We start from the raw sequence: 21,015 nt of genomic DNA, 5'->3' as shown, positions 1-21,015 counted from the left end.
GGAAAATGTCAAGAACTTTGAAAGTTTCTTCAAGTGTAGTCGCAAAAACCATCAAGCGCTATGATGAAACTGGCTCTCATGAGGACCGCCACAGGAATGGAAGACCCAGAGTTACCTCTGCTGCAGAGGATAAGTTCATTAGAGTCACCAGCCTCAGAAATCGCAGTCGAAATAAATGCTTCACAGAGTTCAAGTAGCAGCATATCTCAATATCAACTGTTCACAGGAGACTGTGTGAATCAGGGATTCATGGTCGAATTGCTGAAAAGAAACCACTACTAAAGGACACCAACAATAAGAAGAGACTTGCTTGGGCCAAGAAACACGAGCAATGGACATTAAACCGGTGGACATTTGTCCTTTGGTCTGGAGTCCAAATTGGAGATTTTTGGTTCCAACCACCGTGTCTTTGTGAGATGCGGTGTGGGTGAACAGATTATCTCTGCATGTGTATTTCCCACTATAAAGCATGGAGAAGGAGGTGTTATGGTGTGCTGGTGTATGGGCTAGTTTACCACGAAGGAGAGTGATGGAGTGCTGCATCAGTTGACCTGGCCTCCACAATCCCCCGACCTCAACCAAATTGAGATGGTTTGGGATGAGTCTGACCGCAGAGTGAAGGAAAAGCAGCCAACAAGTGCTTAGCATATGTTGGAACTCCTTCAAGACTGTTGGAAAAACATTCCAGGTGAAGCTGGTTGAGAGAATGCCAAGTGTGTGCAAACCTGTCATCAAGGCAAAGCGTGGCTATATGAAGAATCTCAAATATAAAATATATTTTGATTTGTTTAACACTTTTTTGGTTGCTTCATGATTCCATATGTGTTATTTCATAGTATTGATGTATTCACTTGTATTCTACAATGTAGAAAATAGTAAAAATTAAAGAAAAACCCTTGTAGGAGTAGGTGTTCTAAAACTTTTGACCGGTAGTGTAGAAGGCCTGGTTTACTATGACTATTGGATTACAATAGCTGCAAACAGTATATTCTGTCTTCCATCCAATAAATAAATAAATAAGGTATTAAATTGGCCTTTCACATTCATCTGGGGAAAACATGCATTTGGAGTTGAGTCATATCCTCATCCTGAGTTCTGGGATGCAGTTTGATTCTCTCATCTTATTTGCCCAGTCATTCCATTTCGTAATTGAAAATGTTTCTGAATTCTATTACCATGTCACTCCCTGACACTTGAAAAAAATGGCTTTGCTTATTTCAACATGCAGAGGAAATGTTTGCTGATGCATTTGAAGTTGGGTTGAGGAAGCTTTGGAGACAAGCTTTCGTTTATGGACAGCTGAACTGAAACATTAAGATTGCTTATGTCATTAAGGATGTGCTAACCTTGTCATTAACACGATGGTAATCTGAGACTGAATTACCGCACCCTAATTCCATTTCCCAATTGACCTTGATTTAAAGTCACTCGGAGGACTTTATAAAAGTTTCTCTGTACTACCGTTCAAAAGTTTGGGGTCACTTAGAAATGTCCTTGTTTTTGATAGAAAAGCAAATTTTTTATCCATCAAAATAACATAAAATTGATCAGCAATACAGTGTAGACACTGTTAATGTTGTAAATGATTATTGTAGCTGGAAACAGCAGATTATTTAATGGAATATCCACATAGGCGTACAGAGGTCCATTATCAGCAACCATCACTCCTGTGTTCCAATGGAAACGTGGATTTGTTTTTTACAAAAACAGATCTGGTTTCTCTCTAGTCAGCAGGAAGCAGATTGTGTCGTCAACCTTTCTACCTGTTCTTGATTATGGTGATACTATTGGGAAGAAAATGTTACTTTGTGCATCTTATCTTTGGTGTAATAAACTATTCTTGGTTCCTGCCTGTTTCTGGTAAAGATTACGAGGGAGGGCCGTCATGACCCCCTCCGTAGGACCATCTGGCAGAACGCCCAGAATATGTTCTTTAAGTTAAGGTAGGAGACTGAGCCAGTCACACGTAGGAACCAATCCAATGAGATCCTGTTTATGTAGGTTTTTATGTAGCCGTGTAAAGGCTCTATTTAAGGAACGCACTTTTAGATCTCACTTCAGACCGGTACTTTATACATCTAAGTTTGACTCTGACCTCTCCAGCTTGCTGACAATAAAGAGTAATTCATGTAATATTGCCTTTGAGTGTCCATTATAAGACATTCCACAACACTATTTATCAAAGTGCAGATGCCTCTACTCTTTAACCCTTGGATGCCATTTTTCATAGCGCCCTTTGCTTTATCACAGAAGACTCATCACTGTATTATTTACCTAAAGGCTGGCTAGACATCTTTTAAGTTACGTAGATTGTATTTATTTATTTTATTTCACCTTTATTTAACCAGGTAGGCCAGTTGAGAACAAGTTCTCATTTACAACTGTGACCTGGCCAGATCAATCAAATGTATTGATAAAGCCCTTCTTACATCCGCTGATGTCACAAAGTGCTGTATAGAAACCCAGCCTAAAACCCCATACAGCAAGCAATGCAGGTGTAGAAGCACGGTGGCTAGGAAAAACTCAGTAGAAAGGCCGGCACCTAGAGAGGAACCAGGCTTTGAGGGGTGGCCAGTTCTCTTCTGGCTGTGCCGGGTGGAGATTATAATAATAATAATTAAACACGGACAAGATGTTCAAATGTTCATAGATGACCAGCAGGGTCAAACAATAATCATCACAGTGGTTGTAGAGGGTGCAGCAAGTCAGCACCTCAGGTAAATGTCAGTTGGCTTTTCATAGCCGATCAGTAAGAGTGTCTCCGCTCTTGCTGTCTCTAGAGAGTTGAAAACAGCAGGTCCGGGACAGGGTAGCACGTCCAGGGAACAGGTCAGGGTTCCATAGCTGCAGGCAGAACAGTTGAGAGAGAATTAGAGAGAGTATACTTAAATTCACACAGGACACCGGATAAGACAGGAGAAATACTCCAGATATAACAGACTGGCCCTAGCTCCCCGGCACAAACTATTGCAGCATAAATACTGGGGGCTGAGACAGGAGGGGTCGGGAGACACTGTGGCCCGTCCGACGATACCCCGGGACAGGGCCAAACAGGCAGGATATAACCCCACCCACTTTGCCAAAGGAGCCCCCATACCACTAGAGGGATATCTTCAACCACCAACTTGCTATCCTGAGTATAGCCCATGAAGATCTCCCCCAAGGCATAAACCCACATTATTACGGTCTTTTTGTTTACAAAGCCCTGCTCCACATACTTCCGACTTACCTAACATTGCTGTTAAGATTTAAAATGACAAGTTATCAAACCCGTTCCCTCTTTTGGTGTCTAGAGAGTTAGGTAAATTGGCCTTTCATTTCCTTTCACCTTACATATGGAATGATCGGAATTGGTGCCTCTATGGCATTTCAGCTGGTTGTTAGGGGACGTTTTAATCAGTAGTGTAAAGTACTTAAATAAAAATACTTTTAAGTACTACTTAAGTAGTTTTTTTGGGGTATCTGTACTTTACTTTACTATTTATATTTTTGACTACTTTTACTTCACTACATTCCTAAAGAAAATAGTATACTTTTTACTCCTTACATTTTCCGTAACACCCAAAAGTACTAGTTACATCTTAAATGCTTAAGCAGGACAGGAAAATTGTCTAATTCATGCACTTATCAAGAGAACATCCTTGGTCATCCCTACTGCTTCTGATCTGGCAGACTCACTAAGCGGGGTGTTTTGCTTTTGTCTGGCACTTCAGCAACTGTTTACAGTGTGTTGGTACAAGGTGTGGGGATGGGTTGCATGGAAGTTCCTTTGTATAATGTGGAACTCGAGTCTGATCTTATTTCTTGTTTCCGTCGTCGTTGGAGTGAGGCCTAGCCTACCGGTGAAGTGAGTATCATTCTTTTTGGGAAATGATTTGGCTGGAGGGAAGGTTGTGCCGAATCCTGCCATTTGTAAGGAACCAAGAGTAGAGAAACCTGATGGGTTATCAGAAAAGTACCCTAGATTGTTCCCAGCATGTGCTGTTACACGTGGTATGTCTAAGAAGGTCTAGTGTTCTGGAGGATGTCAGCGATTCCACCATGGTCGATCTGTCCGATACCTTTATGGGTGATCCTGATTTTGCTAAACCTCCTGAGTTGACTTCTCCTTTGAAAACCCCAAAGGAAGAGAGGTACCCTAAAGTTGACACTTCGATCTCAAGGAAGCAGCTGATTGTGGAACAGAGTAAATATTTTTCCCTCTACCCTCTTTTTGCTGAAATATGTCCGGAGGAGGAGTTTGAGGAAGTTTGTGAGGCTTACTTTGACAGAGATGGGGTTCTAATAAGGAAATGATGTTCTCGCACTACTTCTGGGAAAGACGATTGGCCCAGTGTATCTCAAATTGTCTTTCCAGTTACACTTCGACAAGAGATACTGAGGTTGGCTCATGATGGTAGTATGGCAGGCCCTCTTGGGGTCAACAAGACGTATGTTGCATAATTTCTTCTGGCCTGGTCTGAAACAGGATGTTGTGGCTTACTGTAAATTGTGTCACGTTTGTCAGTGGATGGGTAAACCAAATCAAGCTGTACTAGTTGCACCTTTGCAGCCTATTCCTGCTTTTGACCAACCTTTCAGCAGGGTTCTGGTGGATTGTATTGGTCCTTTGTCCAAAGCCAAGATTAGTAACCAGTTTCTCTTAACCATAACCACTTGTTTTCCTGAGGCCATTCCAATGAGGAAAATCACAGCTCCCAGTATTGTTAAGGCCCTGGTGAAATTATTTTCAACATTTGGACTTTTGCAGCTAGTGCAGTCAGACCAAGGATATAATTACATGTCAAAGGTCTTCCAGCAAGTGCTACAACAGTTTAGTGTAACCCATTGTTAAGATATTTTATCAAGATTTAAGATAAATTATTAAATAATTTCTACCCAGAAACTTAACCATTAGGGATTAGCGTTTATGTAGCATGAACAAGGAGTAATTAAAAATAATAAACACAGCTCCAACTGGGTTGGAGGGGGGGGGAAGAGAGGAATGCATGTGTGTGCCTAACGAAAACAAAGAGGATCCTTAACCTGTGTTTGAACCGACCCAGCTATAACTCTGGAGAGATAAGATAGGACAAGGAGTGCCCCTCCAGGTTTCCCGTATCTGGGGGGGCCTGGAACTGTCAGCTGAGTGGTGATAAACTGTGGTGAGACTTCAGTAGAAAAAGAGAGAATCCTAATGTTAGTGTGTATGTATGTGCGTAGGTTAGAATGGTATATAAACTAATGTACATGGTATTTTGAGCAGAGCTCTCGGGAATAAACGCTATTGTATATTTTGAGACTGGTCTTTGTCTATTTTATGCAAATAAGAACCTTACAAATTCTTAGAAACGTCTTAGAAAGTGTTTTGCTTTGTTACAATTTAATTGGTCAATGAACATATAGGAATTAAATTCCTACAACACCCATTGACCCTCTATTGCCTACCACCTTGACTCTCAAGTTGCTCTTGAGAGATTTCATCAGACTTTGAAGTCTATGTTGAGAGTTTACTGTTTTGAGTTTGAGAAAGACTGGGATGAAGAGGTTCCTCTTGTGCTGTTTACAGCGCAGGAGGTTATTCAGGAATCTCTCGGTTTTTGTACGAATGAACTCGTGTTTGGACATCATGTCAGAGTTTGCTGAGAGAGAGCTTGTTGCAGGATGACACCTTAAACACAAAAACTAATCTGTTGGAGAACATTAGCACAGATTACACCACACCTGTGAGTTTGCCAGTGATAATCTGGAGAAGACGCAAATGAAAATTAAAGTTTGGTACGATCGAAAGGCCCGAGACCCAGAGACAATTCTGATGTGGCCAAGACCTGGTTTCGTTGCCCACCATTGCAGGCTCGCTTTTCAGGCCCTTACCCCATAGTAAAAAAAAATGGTAACCTGGATTACATCATTGCCACACCGGAGCGCAGGAAGAAAACCTGCCTGTGTCATGTCAACATGTTGAAACCATATGATTGGACGGAGAAGTCAGTGTAAACTGGTAGTGATGTTCTGCCTGTGGCTGCTGCTGTCACCGTTGACTATGGTCTTCCTCGAGACTATGAGGAAAGCTCAATTTACTGTTTTTAAATCTTTAATTTCACCTTTATTTAGCAAGGTAGGCATGTTGAGAACAAAATCTCATTTACAACTGCGACCTGGCCAAGATAAAGCAAAGCAGTGCGACAAAAACAACAACACAGAGTTACACATAAACAAACGTACAGTCAATAACACAATAGAAAAGAAAAATAGAAAAATCTATGTACAGTGTGTGCAAATGTAGAAGAGTAGGGAGGTAAGCAATAAATAGGCCATTGATGTGAAAATAATTACAATTTAGCAATAATACTGAAGTTATTAGATGTGCAGATGATAATGTGCAAATAGACATACTGGGGTACAAAAGAGCAAGAGGGTAAGTAATAATATGGGGATGAGGTAGTCAGTCGGGTGTGCTATTTACAGATTGGATGTGTACAGGTACAGTGATCGGTAAGCTGCTCTGACAGCTGATGCTTAAAGATAAAGAGGGAGATATAAGACTCCAGCTTCAGAGATTTTTGCAATTCGTTCCAGTCATTGGCAGCAGAGAATTGGAAGGAAAGGCGGCCAAAGGAAGTGTTGGCTTTGGGGATGACCAGTGCAATATACCTGCTGAAGCGCGTGCTATAGGTGGGTGTTGCTATGATGACCAGTGAGCTGAGATAAGGCAGGGCCTTACCTAGCAAAGACTTATAGACGAACTGGAGCCACTGGGTTTGGCGACGGATATGTAGTGAAGGCCAGCCAACGAGAGCATACAGGTTGCAGTGGTGAGTAGTATATGGGGCTTTGGTGACAAAACTGATGGCACTGTGATAGACTACATACAGTTTGCTGAGTAGAGTGTTGGGGGCTATTTTGTATCGCCGAAGTCAAGGATCGGTAGGATAGTCAGTTTTACGAGGGTATGTTAGGTGGCATGAGCGAAGGAGGCTTTGTTGCGAAATAGGAAGCCGATTCTAGATTTAGTCCGTATGTGCTACACCTTTGCTGGTTGTTATCTCATTGGTGGGAAGGTATTTCAGCTGGGCTGGCCTAGGTGCTATTTAAGAATGGCAAACAATCCTTTATCTGATTTTGTTTTGCTCCACCTTTTTGGTTTGCTTCCTGTCTTGAAGTTTGGTGTGTGTTTTTCTTTTGGTTGGCCTCAATTTAGGCAAATTTTGTGGGCGCTCATGGTGGGTGTCTTTTAGGTCCCAATTGTTGTTGCGATGCAACTTTCAGTGGACACCCTCATGAGCGTCTTTCAGAACCCCTCATAAAACCCCATCAGTTTGGTTTTGGTTGTTGTTCAGTGATTCTTTGTTTGTTCTCCCTTCTGTTTGAGCAACAATATTTGGTTTTCTTGCTTGGGAACGTAACAAGTGTTTATTTGCGTTCTGCCCATTCGTTTTTATAGATTCAGAACTAGCCAAATGAACACTGAATTCAGCCAAGCAGCAAAGCGGGAGATACTTTTTAAAAGTCGATAGAAGCGCTGGCAATGTTAATTGTTCATAGGACACTAGCAACATGCCCTGTACATTTTTTGTCTAAATTAGGTCGCCTGATATTCAAACAAGACACTGCAGGCAGTGTAGCACAGACGTCCCACCACACTGATTAATGTTTTTGTTGACACGTTTGTTGCATTGGTTATGTGATCATCATCTGAACTTGTAAGGTGGAATTGGACACTGGTGGGGCCTTGGGGGAGGGGGTCTGTAACCTTATCATGCTGTCTGGTCTGGGGTCTGCAGCAGCCTTGATGTCCTGATTAGGATTCCACAGGGCGTGTGTGAGAACCGGCTGGTGTGTGCTGTGTGGAGGTCCTCCTCTGATCGGCCCAGTTTGCTATGGCCTCATTAAAATGACACACTAGTGATGAAGACGTACTACTTTCCATGACATTGTTTTAATTTACTGTACAGATTTGATATGTACCTTTTATCGGCAATGTCAACGTGGTAAAAAAAAATCTTATTGATAATGATATGAAAAACATGAGATAGTAGAGCTCGTCTTTGAAGATCTATATTTGAGCTTGGTGGCCTGCAGTGTCTCAGTTGATGGGGCTGTCCAGAGACCTCAATGAAATAAGAGTGTGGTAATATACACTGAAAAAAAATATAAACGCAACATGTAAAGTGTTGGTCCCATTTTTCATGAGCTGAAATAAAAGAGGCCAGAAATGTTCCATATGCACAAAAATATTATTTCTTGCAAATTTTGTGCACACATTTGTTTACATCCCTGTTTGTGAGCCAATATAATCCATCCATCCACCTGATAGGTGTGGCATATCAAAAACGGAAAAAACTGATTTACCCCATTGTGCTGGGAAAAATAAAAGACCACTCCAAAATGTGCAGTTTAGTCACACACTGATGTTTTGATGGCTGACTGCAGGAATGTTCACCAGGGCTGTCGCCAGAGAATGTAATGTTATTTTCTCTACCATAAACTGCCTCCAACCGCCGACCATGTGTAACCACGCCAGCCTAGGACCTCCACATTTGGCTTCATCAACTGCGGGATGATCTGAGACCAGCCACCCGGATAGCTGATGAAACTGTGGGTTTGCACAACCAAAGAATTTCTGCACAAACTGTCAGAAACCGTCTCAGGAAAGCTCATATATGTGTGCTCGTCATCCTCACCAGGGTCTTGACCTGACTGCAGTTCGGCGTTGTAACATACTTCAGTGTGCAAATGCTCACCTTCGATGGCCATTGGCATGCTGGAGAAGTGTGCACTTAACAGATGAATCCCGGTTTCAACTGTACCGGGCAGATGGCAGACTGTGTGTGTGGCATCGTGTAGGCGATCGGTTTGCTGATGTCAATGTTGTGAACAGTGCCCCGTGGTGGCGGTGGGGTTATGGTATGGACAGGCATAAGCTACAACAATGAACACTATTGCATTTTATCGATGGCAATTTGAATGCACAGAGATACAGTGATGAGATCATGAGGCCCATTGTCGTGCCATTCATCCACTGCCATCACCTCATGTTTCAGCATGATAATGCACAGCCTCATGTCACAAGGATCTGTACACAATTCCTGAAAACCAAACATGTCCCAGTTCTTCCATGGCCTGCAAACTGACCAGACGTATCACCCGTTGAGCATGTGTGGAATGCTCTGGATCGACGCGTATGGTACCTGTGATCAACAAATGCATATGTGTATTCCCAGCCATGTCAAATCCATATATTAGGGCCTAATGAATTTATTTTAATCAACTGATATCCTTATATGAACTGTAACTCAGTAAAAATCTTAGAAATAGTTGCATGTTGAGTTTATATTTTTGTTCGGTGTACTTCCAACCAGGCATCTGCTAGGCAGGCGAGACAACATAATGGGACAATTAGGACTGTGATCTCTGCTATCCAACATGCATAGCAGGACCTTGAAATACACTGAAGTACCTAAAATTGAATTTGGTTCTCAGTTGATCATGCCATCTAAAATGGATTAGTGCCTGACTACCCACCATTGCTCAGCATTTGACATTGAATTTGCATGAAGTGCTATTGCCATGAGGAAATTATTTTGTTGGAACAGTACATGTCATTGTTCTTTCTCTGTCTCTAAATAGGGTGAAATAACTTATTTGACTCATCACAATTCTGAAGTATTCAATCTTGTCTATCAGTCCCTTGTGTATTAAAATAAGTCATCCAATGAATCCTGTTTGCACCTACAAGAAAAAAGGTGATGGAAGTGTATAGATTTAATTCAATCTCATCTCCAGGTGTGATGAATTCAATACGGATGAATTACGGGTTTTCTGAGTGCATTACCTTCAGAGTTTTGCTGTCAGCTGTTTATCCCTGACTTTTGTCGTTTGGTATTAATCCCACACTTCCTCTCAATGTCCCCCAGAGTCCGCAGGGCAAAGGACAGAGGTCTGGGTGGCAGTGAGACACTGGACAGATGGACAGACACAGGGAGGCCTGGGAGGTTTCAGCCATGTTATATCATTTACAGAGATTTCTATCCATTTGAGTAGTGGTCAATTGAATATCTCAGTGGCAATGCATAAGCCCTACATGTGGTCCACAGTTCACAGAAGCTGCTGCTACCAGCCTGTCCCACCCACACTCATCCAATGGTAATGACGCCGATGACGGATTGCATGTACACCCTCTATCTGACGATCCCAACACCCAGTGTCACCTTCTTCATTCTCCACCTAATGAGAATCTTCAGCGAGCTTCATGTCCAATTTGTGTCAGAACTCCGCTAGTGGTGGTCTATTAATACACAAGTCTGCTTCTCTAAATGCATGGGGGAATATTCCACTGGACTGTATGATTTATTGGACCTGAGACTCCTTTGTCTCTGAGCACCACGGCCCTGCCCATGTTTACCTCACCATGGGTGGAGGGGTGTAGACACTGCTTCAAGACATGGCCCACGGGAGCACCATGCACCACGTGTCTGCAGGATTTTTACTTCAATTAAGCTCCAACTTCCCCCTCTACTTATTAAAAAAAAAAAGTCTAATTATAATAAGGTCTGATTTATTAGGATGTTTATTAGACTGAGAAATTAGAGCATAAAAGTCTACCCTAGAAGAGGATTTTGTGATGCTGCCTGCCCCGTGGACATTCCATCTCTGCCCTATAAAGTGGAAAGGTAAATTAAAAAGGATATTCCAGCAAGGATGCGAATATTCAAAAATCCACCTAAAAATGATATGCTCATTTTCCTACCAGAGATGTGTTTCCATCAAATTGACTCGTGGGATAAAAGGCTGTGCATGATGACGTAGTGAACATTAAAAAAAAACAAATTTGCGGTTAAATTTCCATGTACCAAAAAAAAACAAGTTAAATGGGTTTTCATCGCAACTTCAACTAAATATGGTTTTCTCCCCTAAAAAATTGTTATAGAGCGAGTATGCCCACTCTTGTATTGGCACATGCGCTCTAGCCAACAGCTCACAGATACAGTGCAGGTATAACATATATGAGATTATTGTGAACAAAAGAGCAATAATATTTTTATTTGTCAAACAGCAGCCAATCATCGATGATCATGTCAGCAGAATAAGACCCTCCATATTTATTGGAAAGGAGCGTCAGGCTCATCACCCTGCACTTTCACCACCACTCTGTGAACTTCTTCATAACTTCAAATCAAATTTTATTTGTCAAATGCGCCAAATGCAGAAGGGGTCGACCTTACTGTGAAATGCTTACTTACAAGCCCTTAACCAACAATGCAGTTTAAGAATTTGAGTTAAGAAAAATATTTGCTAAATAAACTAAGGTAAAAAATCCAATTAAAAAGTAACATAATAAGATTACATAACAATAATGAGGCTATCTACAGAGGGTACCGGTACAGAGTCAATGTGTGGGGGTACAGGTTAGTCAAGGTAATTTGCACATGCATGTAGGGGTAAAGTGACTATGCACAGATAATAAACAGCGAGTAGCAGCAGTGTAAAAAAAAGGGGAGGGGGGTCCATGTAAGTCCGGGTGGCCATTTGATTAATTGTTCCGCAGTCTTATGGCTTGGTGGTTGAAGCTGTTAAGGAGCCTTTTGGACCTAGACTTGACGCTCCGGTACTGCTTGCCGTGCGGTAGCAGAGAGAACAGTCTATGACTTGGGTGACTGGAGTCTTTGACAATTTTTTGGGCCTTCCTCTGGCACCTCCTAGTATATACAGTACCAGTCAAAAGTTTGGACACACCTACTCATTCAAGGATTTTTCTTCATTTTTACTATTTTCTACCTTGTAGAATAATAGTGAAGACATCAAAACTATGAAATAACACATATGGAATCATGTAGTGAGCAAGAAAGTGCTAAACAAATAAAAATATATTTTATATTTGAGATTCTTCTAAGTAGCCACCCTTTGCCATGACAGCTTTGCACACTCTTGGCATTCTCTCAACCAGCTTCATGAGGTAGTCACCTGGAATTCATTTCAATTATTAGGTGTGCCTTGTTAATTTGTGGAATTGATTTCCTTCTTAATGCGTTTTAGCCAATCAGTTGTGTTGTGACACGGTAGGGAGGTATACAGATGATAGCCATATTTGGTAAAAGACAAGTCCATATTACGGCAAGAACAGCTCAAATAAGCAAAGAGAAACGACAGTCCATCATTACTTTAAGACATGAAGGTCAGTCAATATGGAAAATATCAAGAACTTTCAAAGTTTCTTCAAGTGCAGTCGCAAAAATTATGAAACTGTCTCTCATGAGGACCGCATCAGGAAAGGAAGAGCCAGAGTTACCTCTGCTGCAGAGGATAAGTTCATTAAAGTTACCAGCCTTGGAAATTGCAGCCCAAATAAATGCTTCACAAAGTTCAAGTAACAGACACTTCTCAAAATCAACTGTTCAGAGGACTCTGCGTGAATCAGGCCTTCATGTTCTAATTTCTGCAAAGAAACCACTACTAAAGGACACCAATAAGAAGAGACTTGATTGGGCCAAGAAACACGAGCAATGGACATTAGACCAGTGGAAATCTGTCCTTTGGTCCGATGAGTCCAAATTTGAGATTTTTGGTTCCAACCGCCGTGTCTTTGTGAGAAGCAGAGTAGGTGAACGGATGATCTCCGCATGTGTGGTTCCCACCGTGAAGCATAGAGGAGGAGGTGTGATGGTGTGGGGGGTGCTTTGCTGGTGACACTGTCAGTGATTAATTTAGAAGGTAAAGCTGGTTGTGAGCATGCCAAGAGTCTGCAAAGCTTTCATTAGCAAAGGTTGGCTACTTTGAAGAATCTCAAATATAAAATATTTGTTAAACACTTTTTTTGTTACTACATGATTCCATATGTGTTATTTCATAGTTTTGATGTCTTCATTATTATTCTACAATGTAGAAAATATTAAAAATAAAGAAAAACCCTTCGATGAGTAGGTATGTGTCACCTCTGCTCCTGCTCTCTGCTCCCGCTCTCCCCCACCCCCTGGTGCTTGAGGGCGCCAGGCTGCCCTGCATCACTCCCTCCTATCATCTATTACGCACACCTGCATCCCCTCGTCACGCGCATCAGCGATATTGGACTCACCTGGACTCACTCATCATCTGTTTATTACCTCCCCTATATTTGTCAGTTCCCCAGCTCTGTACCTGCTGCTGCATTGATTGTCTTTTGTTTGTTTTACCTGTTTGCTGACGCTGTTCCTGTCTCATTCCATGTCCGTTATTTATTAAATGTTTTACTGTGCCTGCTTCGTCTCTCCAGCATCATTCCATGTAACAGTGTGTCCAAACTTATGACTCATACTGTAGGTCCTGGGTGGCAGGAAGCTTGACCCCAGTGATGTATTGGGCCATACGTTCTACCCTCTGTAGCGTCTTACGGTCGGATGCCGAGCAGTTGCCATGCCAGGCGGTGTGCAGAATTTCATCTGTAGCCTAATAAACTGAACGCTTTCCCGACGAGTCGTAATGGGACGACAACACATGTCATCACATGACTCCAAGTTTACTTTGATACGATTATTACATAAATATTTGAGCATAAAAGCGTTTCCACCGACAGTTCTCACATAATTTATCTACAGACACCAAAAGGTCCCACCCTGTCTGGCGTATTTTGTTTTGTCGACTTTTGGAAATTTTACCGCCAAATTTTCATCAGGCCTGTCATTACTTTTCACCCGACATGTACTTTACTCGCACTAAAAAAATGGATGGAAACCTGGTTAGTAGTAACAAGCAATATCTTGTTATTTTTTCCCACAGAGAGGATTTAATGTGGCATGCTATTTAATGGAATGCCATTTGTCATACTGCAGTTATACCTTGAATGTGCATATCTGTGCTGAAATTCAGAGTATGGACTGTGGACCAGCCGGAATTCAACATTTTGGGCTCTTTAAAAGTGTTAATGATTGAGAATTATTAACAGAAGTTTAAAAAAGGACCTGCCAGGTAGGGCAATTTCTCAAGAATGCAATGTCCATCCAGCACTCCTAACAACTATCACTGAGCATTACCCCTCAAGAGGCACAAGAGGAAAAAACCTCTATCCTTAACTGAATTCTGTGGCTTTCCTTCTCTCTGTAGTACTGGTCAACTTAGCATGGGGTCATTGAAAAGGAAAAATCATTGGGTCATTTAAGAGGATGAATCAATCCATTTTCTAGGATAATTCAAAGAGATTTATGGTGCAAGTGCATCTAGGAACAATATATATAATATAATAAACTCAAGGTCATTTTTTTCACACCTTGGTTCCAATATCCTCACTGTCTCAGTGATGCTACTGTCACTATAGCCAAAGACACATTTCATTTACTCAGAGGGCGCAGTCCCTGATGTCTGCTTTAGCAATAAAAGGCCGGCGAGAGTACAAAGCTTGCTTATTGTCAGAGACAGATTCATTGTAGTGGCTCCAACTCGAATCAAATCAAATCAAATCTTATTTGATTATCATTCAACCTCTATTGCTGTATTATTGTTTGTCCTCATGTAATCTCACTGCGTGTTCCTCTCTGTCTTTCCTTGGGAAAGGTAAATGGTCTGAATAGTTCTCCCATGCGGTTTTCAAGTTGCGGTAATATTGTCTTTCGGTTCCACTGTCTCATCATGATGCAATTGTTGTTTTAAGGTCATATGTGCGTCAATGGTAGCTCTGTTCACAACCTAGCACAGGGGAATGGAGGTATCTAAAATTCTCCCATACAGCAGATTTGCTATTTATTATTGGTGATCTATAGGGTGCGCCACAGGATAATAAAAATTCTGTAAATTAAGCTGTCCCTCACTGGTCTATGATTCACACCTCAAAACAAATACCACTTTAAAGAACCAGCCAAGCCAATTGCTTTGGAAGCACCGATCCAGGCGGCAGCTGAGTCCCCTGAATTCATTCCCCCTCAATCTGACACTCATTATACATCCAGTGGTCAAAAACAAAGATACCTCACCAGGTGAAAGCTATGATCATTTATGGATATCACCCACTTCATTCAGTGTAGATGAAGGGGAGGAGACAGGTTAAAGAAGGATTTTTTTTTAACCTTGAGAAATTTGAGACATGGATTGTGTGTCTGCGTCATTCAGAGGGTGAAAGGGCAATACAAAATGTTTAAGTGCCTTTTAACGAGGTATGGTATTTAGTAGGTGCCAAGTGCACCGGGTTGAGTGTGTCAAGAACTGCAACGCTGCTGGGTTTTTCACGCTCAACAGTTTCCCGTGTGTATCAAGAATGGTCCACTACCCAAAGGACATCCAGCCAACTTGACATAACTGTGGGAAGCATTGGAGTCAACATGGGCCAGCATCCCTGTGGAACGCTTTCAACACCTTGTACTGTAGTCCATTCCCCGACAAATTGAGGCTGTTTTGAGGGAAAGTGCCCACGTCTTACTGTTACAGTCAGCACGACCACCGCTTGTTGATTTAATGGCTGCCATCTGTTGTTGTGCCTGACGAATGGAATGAGAGGCACCTACTTAGTCTGACTCTAGTCTGTGCCCTTCCCCGCCTTTCTCCCAGCAAGGCAATTAATGCCTTGGTTCTAATAATTATACTAATCTCCTCTGGTGAGTACAGCTCTGCCCATCACGTTTCCACATTAAAGCTTGTGATCAGCACTCCTATCAGATGGTTGTGTGGAGGGACAAGAGGAACATGCTGATCACCTGTGGGAGGAGAGATCTATGATCCTCTGGTCTCTTCTAGTACATGGTGTTCCTTTTGGTTCTTCAACATTTAGATACTTTGTTTAACTAGGCTTTGGCATGAAACAAGCACGTCACTGTCAAATGACCAAAATGTAGAATTATAACATGATGTATTGACCTAGTGTATTGATGTAAAATATAAACCATTTCAAACGCAAAACTATCAGGCAAAAAAAAAAAAGGCTACCAAAAATGTTAATCAACACATCAGTACATAGTGTGCAACGTGTTCCTTCCTGTTATCACACAAGTCGAAAAAAGCTAATATAAATGAGCAAATAAACAAACGTACATGGTAAATTTAACCAAACGTCCATATCAACAACTGTCATACTATTCAGATATAAGTAGGTTACTATAACATGATTGTCTTGCATGACTTTCTGATATTGGTCAACATTCTATACATAATAATTACAATTTCACATGGTTTCGAAGGTTGTTCCTTGAACACACAATAAAATGAATAATTTACCTGTTACTCAATACACAACTGGAAGCATGACTCACCATCTGTGTCGGATGCTGTTAAACTCTGACATTTTTTTTTTTACCAAGTACATTACTCACACAAACTTTATGCACTGAGAATGATTTCAATTTCAAGTACCAAATACACAGAGATATATTACAATCGTAGACTATTATTTGCCCTGTCATCAAATACAATAGTGTGCTATGTTATCTACAAATGTTATGTGCATTTCAGTTAGGGCCGGGACGATACTCGTTAGTATCACAATACTCGTTAGTATCTTGGCAAGGAAACAAAACACAAACCGTATTTAACTGTTTTAGGAAAACAGCCCTAATGTTGGAAACAAACATCATTATGTTGTCATCCAGAGTCCTATTTATTTATTTTCCAAGCTACAGCACACAATAGTTTCAGGAGTTAAAGCTGGAACATGTAACTTGTTGGGCGACATGACCAAATATTTTCATGCTTCCCATTTTTAAGATTTGATTTTTGGTTTTTCACGTTTGGTTTTGTACACCAGCTTCAAACACAATATTTTTAGCAACCAGGAAAAGGTGGAACAATTTCTGCATAATGCACCTTTAAATTCCCTTTGTTAGAGTGAAATTAACACTCATTGGTGTAAAATAACCCCAGTGTTAGTGTTAATAACCAGAGTTATTGTTTTACACTGTGGATAGGAAACCAGTACCATCAAAACCACAACTATCATTATCATATTTCCCAGCATGCTATGCAGGTACTTTTTTTTGTTGGATTGTTTTAATATCTGTTTTTGCATGTACATTGATTGATTTATTAATCTTATGCTATACAAGATAAATAACATACATGTTTCTAAACTAATCCAATCAATTAGTTTGATTTATTGCACTCATTAGTGAAATGGTTGTTCCAGTCCACATGGTTTAGGTAGTCTCCTTTTAAACAATTTTTTTTTTATAGCTCCTAACCCCAACCTGGTCTAAGACCAAACACAAGCATTTTGCTACACCCACAATAACATTTGATAAACATGTGTATGTGACCAATGAAATTTGATTTGATTGAACTCTTTTGTATTATTCTGTATCTGAGGCACACATTTGGTATGATAGGTTGCATTCCATATGTTATGTATTCATTTGTGGATGTCCATCACCCAGTTCATATTATGTGTTACAAATTACAATTCGTATTATATGTTGCGAATTTGAAAAATGTACCAGATGTTACAAATTTGAAAAATGTATGATATGAATTCTAGCTAGATGGCTAACGTTAACTAGGCTAGGGGTTAGGGTTAAGGTTTAGGAGTTAGGTTAAAGGGTTAAAGTTAGTGTTAGGGTTAGCTGAAGGGTTAGCAAACATGCTATGTTGTTGCAAAGTTGTTTAGGTTTCCTTATATTCATGTTTTACGCCCACTCATCCCGTGTTATAAACCCACATTAACTAACCATCTGTCTTATGTAACCATATCAAACGTAACATATCATACTAAACGGCGTGTCTCAGATTTACATACAGAATAATCCGAAATGCTCTGAGACCAGGTTGCTAACCCTGGTAGTCATTCTGAATGCAGGTTGAGGGTAAATAGAAATTCCAACTGTTGAATATACTAACTGGCTGAATTTAAAAAAGGAATTATACATCCCTTTGCCAGTCAGCATAATGGGACTTGCAGGCCTGATGTGGCCTGTAATTTGTAAAGCAATTGTTAGCGAGTTAGGATTTGTTAGCAAATTAAAGCCTTATGATATATGTAATCTATTGTCATAAAGTTAAATTTTTTATTATAACAGGTCTTTAAAAGGAAAGAATTCAACAACCATGTCTTTGTCACTAACAAATATAGTCATGGGTGGTAACGCTACAATTCAATTGAAAAGAAAAGGCACCATGGGAAATATGCAAATTTAGCTTTTACACCAAATAGTGTTAAAACAACACCCAAAATCACTGTAACAGTGGCACGTGAAATGCAATGTTAATATTTTATAATATGAATTGTTACATTAACACTCAAAATGTAACACTACAATCAGAGTACTTTTTACACTCTGTAGAGTGGGACTATATGTTATCTAAGGTAGTGTTAAAATGAACTCTTTAAGTGAAATGAATGTACTGTGTATAACCTGACAAGATGTGGATCTAATGTTCTTGTGTGTGCCAGGTATTAACAATAATGTCAGTTATTCTATACACATGCATGTAGCCTTCTCTACTCATGAACGGAATAGGATTCCTCAGTCTAGAGTAGTGTTTTTCAAACCCTGGTCTGTGGACCTGTGGACCACAGATGGTTGTCTGCTCCAATTTAGTCATATGTCAAGCCCAAGTTTTCATTTAAACCAGGGGTGTCAAACTCATTTTGCACCTCATTTTTGTAATTTTGATGGTCCCTGACTGTTAGGCTTTCGTTTTGATGATTGTTAACAAGATGGACAGAGTGAAGAGACTGTAAAAATGTAAGTCCATTATCACTACATTGAGTTTTTTTTTTTTTTACTCAAACCACCCACAGGCCGCAGTCGAATGTTTGACACCCTGATCTAAACCATAGTTTGCCGGTCCTTGTGTAGCAAAGTGTTAGAGAAGTTTAAGAAACACTGTTCTAGATCTCCAGATCCGGTCTCTCAGCCAGTTTGATGGCCTCGTGCATGCAGGCGGCGGAGAGTTTGCGGTTAATGTTCCTGTACCTGCAGAGCAAGATGTTACGGTAGGTGGTCCTCAGGTCCCTGTTGAAGAAGGCATAGATGAATGGGTTGATGAGGGAGTTGGCGTAGCCCAGCCAGAGGAGAAACCTTTCCACCCAGAGGGGAACGCAGCTACATTCTACCCCACAGATGAAGGGCCTGGCCGTGGACATCAGGAAGAAGGGCAGCCAGCAGACAGAGAAGGCCCCCACAACGATCCCCAACGTAGCGGCCGCCTTCTGCTCCCGCTTGAAGATGGAGATGTTTTTCCTGTCGTTTTTAAGCAGACGAGAGAAACTGGCACACTCCTCCACCTCCTTCTGGAGCTTAAAGGCCGCGGCCACGCAGTCAACACTGTTACGCTCGTCCTCCGCCTTGGGAAAGCCTTGGATGGTGTGCTTGGCGGCGCTCACCTTGGCTGCTCGGTAGATGCGGTAGTACATCATCAACATCACCGACATGGGGATGTAGAATGCAACGGCGGTGGAATAGATGGTGTAGCCCACGTCTTGGGTGATCAGACACACCTTGTCATCGTTGACGTTCTGGGCCCAGCCGAACAACGGGGGCAGGGTGATGGAAGCAGACAGCAGCCACACAGACAGAACTACTTTCGCCATGCATCTCCCACTCTGTCGCACAGGGTAGGTCAAGGGTTTAGTTATGCCTAGGTACCTGTGACAGCAAAGAGATTAGTTAAAAATATTGTGAAGTCTCTGATGAAAGTAATGTGATTGAAATATAGCACACAGAGGATAGTATAGATCATGAGGTGTCCAACTGTCTTCCTGGAGAGCTGCTGTGTGCAGGCTTTCGCTACAGCCCTGCTTACATACATATGAAAATCCATTCTTAATTATTCATCAATGGTAGAATAAAAAATGTAAGCAAGTACTTTGGTGTTAATTGCTGTTGACATATATTTTTTATAAATTAGACTAACCTGCATAGATAATGGTTTTGGGGGGAAAAAACAAGAACATTTGCAATAATTAAAGATTTGTTGGTTTATCATTAATGAAGGCATCTTGACTCACCTGTCTATGCTTATTACACACAGGGTCATGATCGAAGCAGTGCAACACATCACGTCCATGGCAATGAAAACGTTGCAGAACACCTGTCCGAAGATCCACTGCCCCCCGATGAGGTCCGTGATGCTGACAAAGGGCATCACCGCCACCGCTATGGACAGGTCTGCCACCGCCAGAGAGACAATTAGATAATTGGAAGGCTGTTTCAGCTTCTTCACAAAGCACACGGATATCACCACAAGTAAGTTCCCGCAAATAGTGAACAAAGTGAGCACAGTGAGAACTCCTCCGATAAGCACCTTCTCCACATTCCCGTGGCTAAGAATCTGCTCCCCGCAGCTGGTGTCATTTTCCGTGAAGCTCAGAGTTGGCAAAATTGCGATGGTTGTTTGGGGCGCTCTCAGCAAACGCAGATCCATCCCCGCTGTAGTCATGCTGGTCCTGGCAAATTCCTTCATCAGGTCTTTGGTCAAATATGATCTCATAAAATGAATACTATTTCATTGGAACCATTCTTTTAATGCCTATTAATCCGTTATTAATAATGCATTGGGTATCCATCAAATCACAATGATAATTTCCTCCCAACTAAATTGATACCTTTGTCTTTTCCACAACTTCCAAATTACCAGTCCCGGTAGGCCAGTTATCCATCCACCGGCGCCAAATCAGCAGGTTAATGGGATAGAGTAGATTAATAGGATAAACAGACTCCCGTTAACAAGCTTGGTTTGTAATACATTGTTAAATGTAATGCGATTCATTGGTCACCATCACGCGAGTGGCTACCGCAGCAAAGAACTCACTGAGAAAATGTTTTATTGGCGAAAGGGAATATACCGGGATGACGTCAGAAGAACCCGCGTAGATGTAGCCTAGTGTGGTTGGACATTATTCAGTCAAAATAAAGTATATTCATAGGCCTATCACAGAATTTCATGTTTTTTTTTTATTTTTACGGAGCAACACATATACCAAGTGTGTGTGTGTGTGTGTGTGTGTGTGTGAGAGAGAGAGTACAGAAGCTGGTGGGGAGGGGGGGGGGGGGGGGGGGGGGGGGGGGGGGGGGGGGGGGGGGGGGGGGGGGGGGGGGGGGGGGGGGGGGGGGGGGGGGGGGGGTATTGATACACTTTGAAACACAT

The 21,015-nt window shown here is 41.5% G+C and overlaps 1 protein-coding gene across 1 annotated transcript; it reads right to left on the bottom strand.

Moving 5' to 3' along the window:
- Positions 1–15,790: 15,790 nt before the first annotated feature.
- Positions 15,791–20,762, bottom strand: LOC110498994 (5-hydroxytryptamine receptor 7-like). Its single transcript, XM_021575769.2, has 2 exons — positions 19,877–20,762; positions 15,791–19,514 (listed from the first exon to the last, which is right to left on the bottom strand). The coding sequence occupies exons 1-2, from the start codon at positions 20,356–20,358 to the stop codon at positions 18,758–18,760; spliced, it is 1,239 nt and encodes a 412-aa protein (XP_021431444.1). The 5' UTR covers positions 20,359–20,762; the 3' UTR covers positions 15,791–18,757.
- Between the last annotated feature and the right edge of the window lie 253 nt (positions 20,763–21,015).

The sequence above is a fragment of the Oncorhynchus mykiss genome, chromosome 20, assembly GCF_013265735.2.
Source record: "Oncorhynchus mykiss isolate Arlee chromosome 20, USDA_OmykA_1.1, whole genome shotgun sequence".
Taxonomy (NCBI): Eukaryota; Metazoa; Chordata; class Actinopteri; order Salmoniformes; family Salmonidae; genus Oncorhynchus; species Oncorhynchus mykiss.
This window is presented reverse-complemented; position numbering and strand designations above follow the sequence as displayed.

What these genes read in the sequence shown, in the direction of transcription:
- LOC110498994 (XM_021575769.2), bottom strand. Translation starts at nt 20,358, where the DNA reads ATGAGATCATATTTGACCAAAGACCTGATGAAGGAATTTGCCAGGACC. An exon ending in TGTGTAATAAGCATAGACAG is followed by an intron (nt 19,515 to 19,876) that starts GTGAGTCAAGAT and finishes TTGCTGTCACAG; the next exon opens with GTACCTAGGCATAACTAAAC.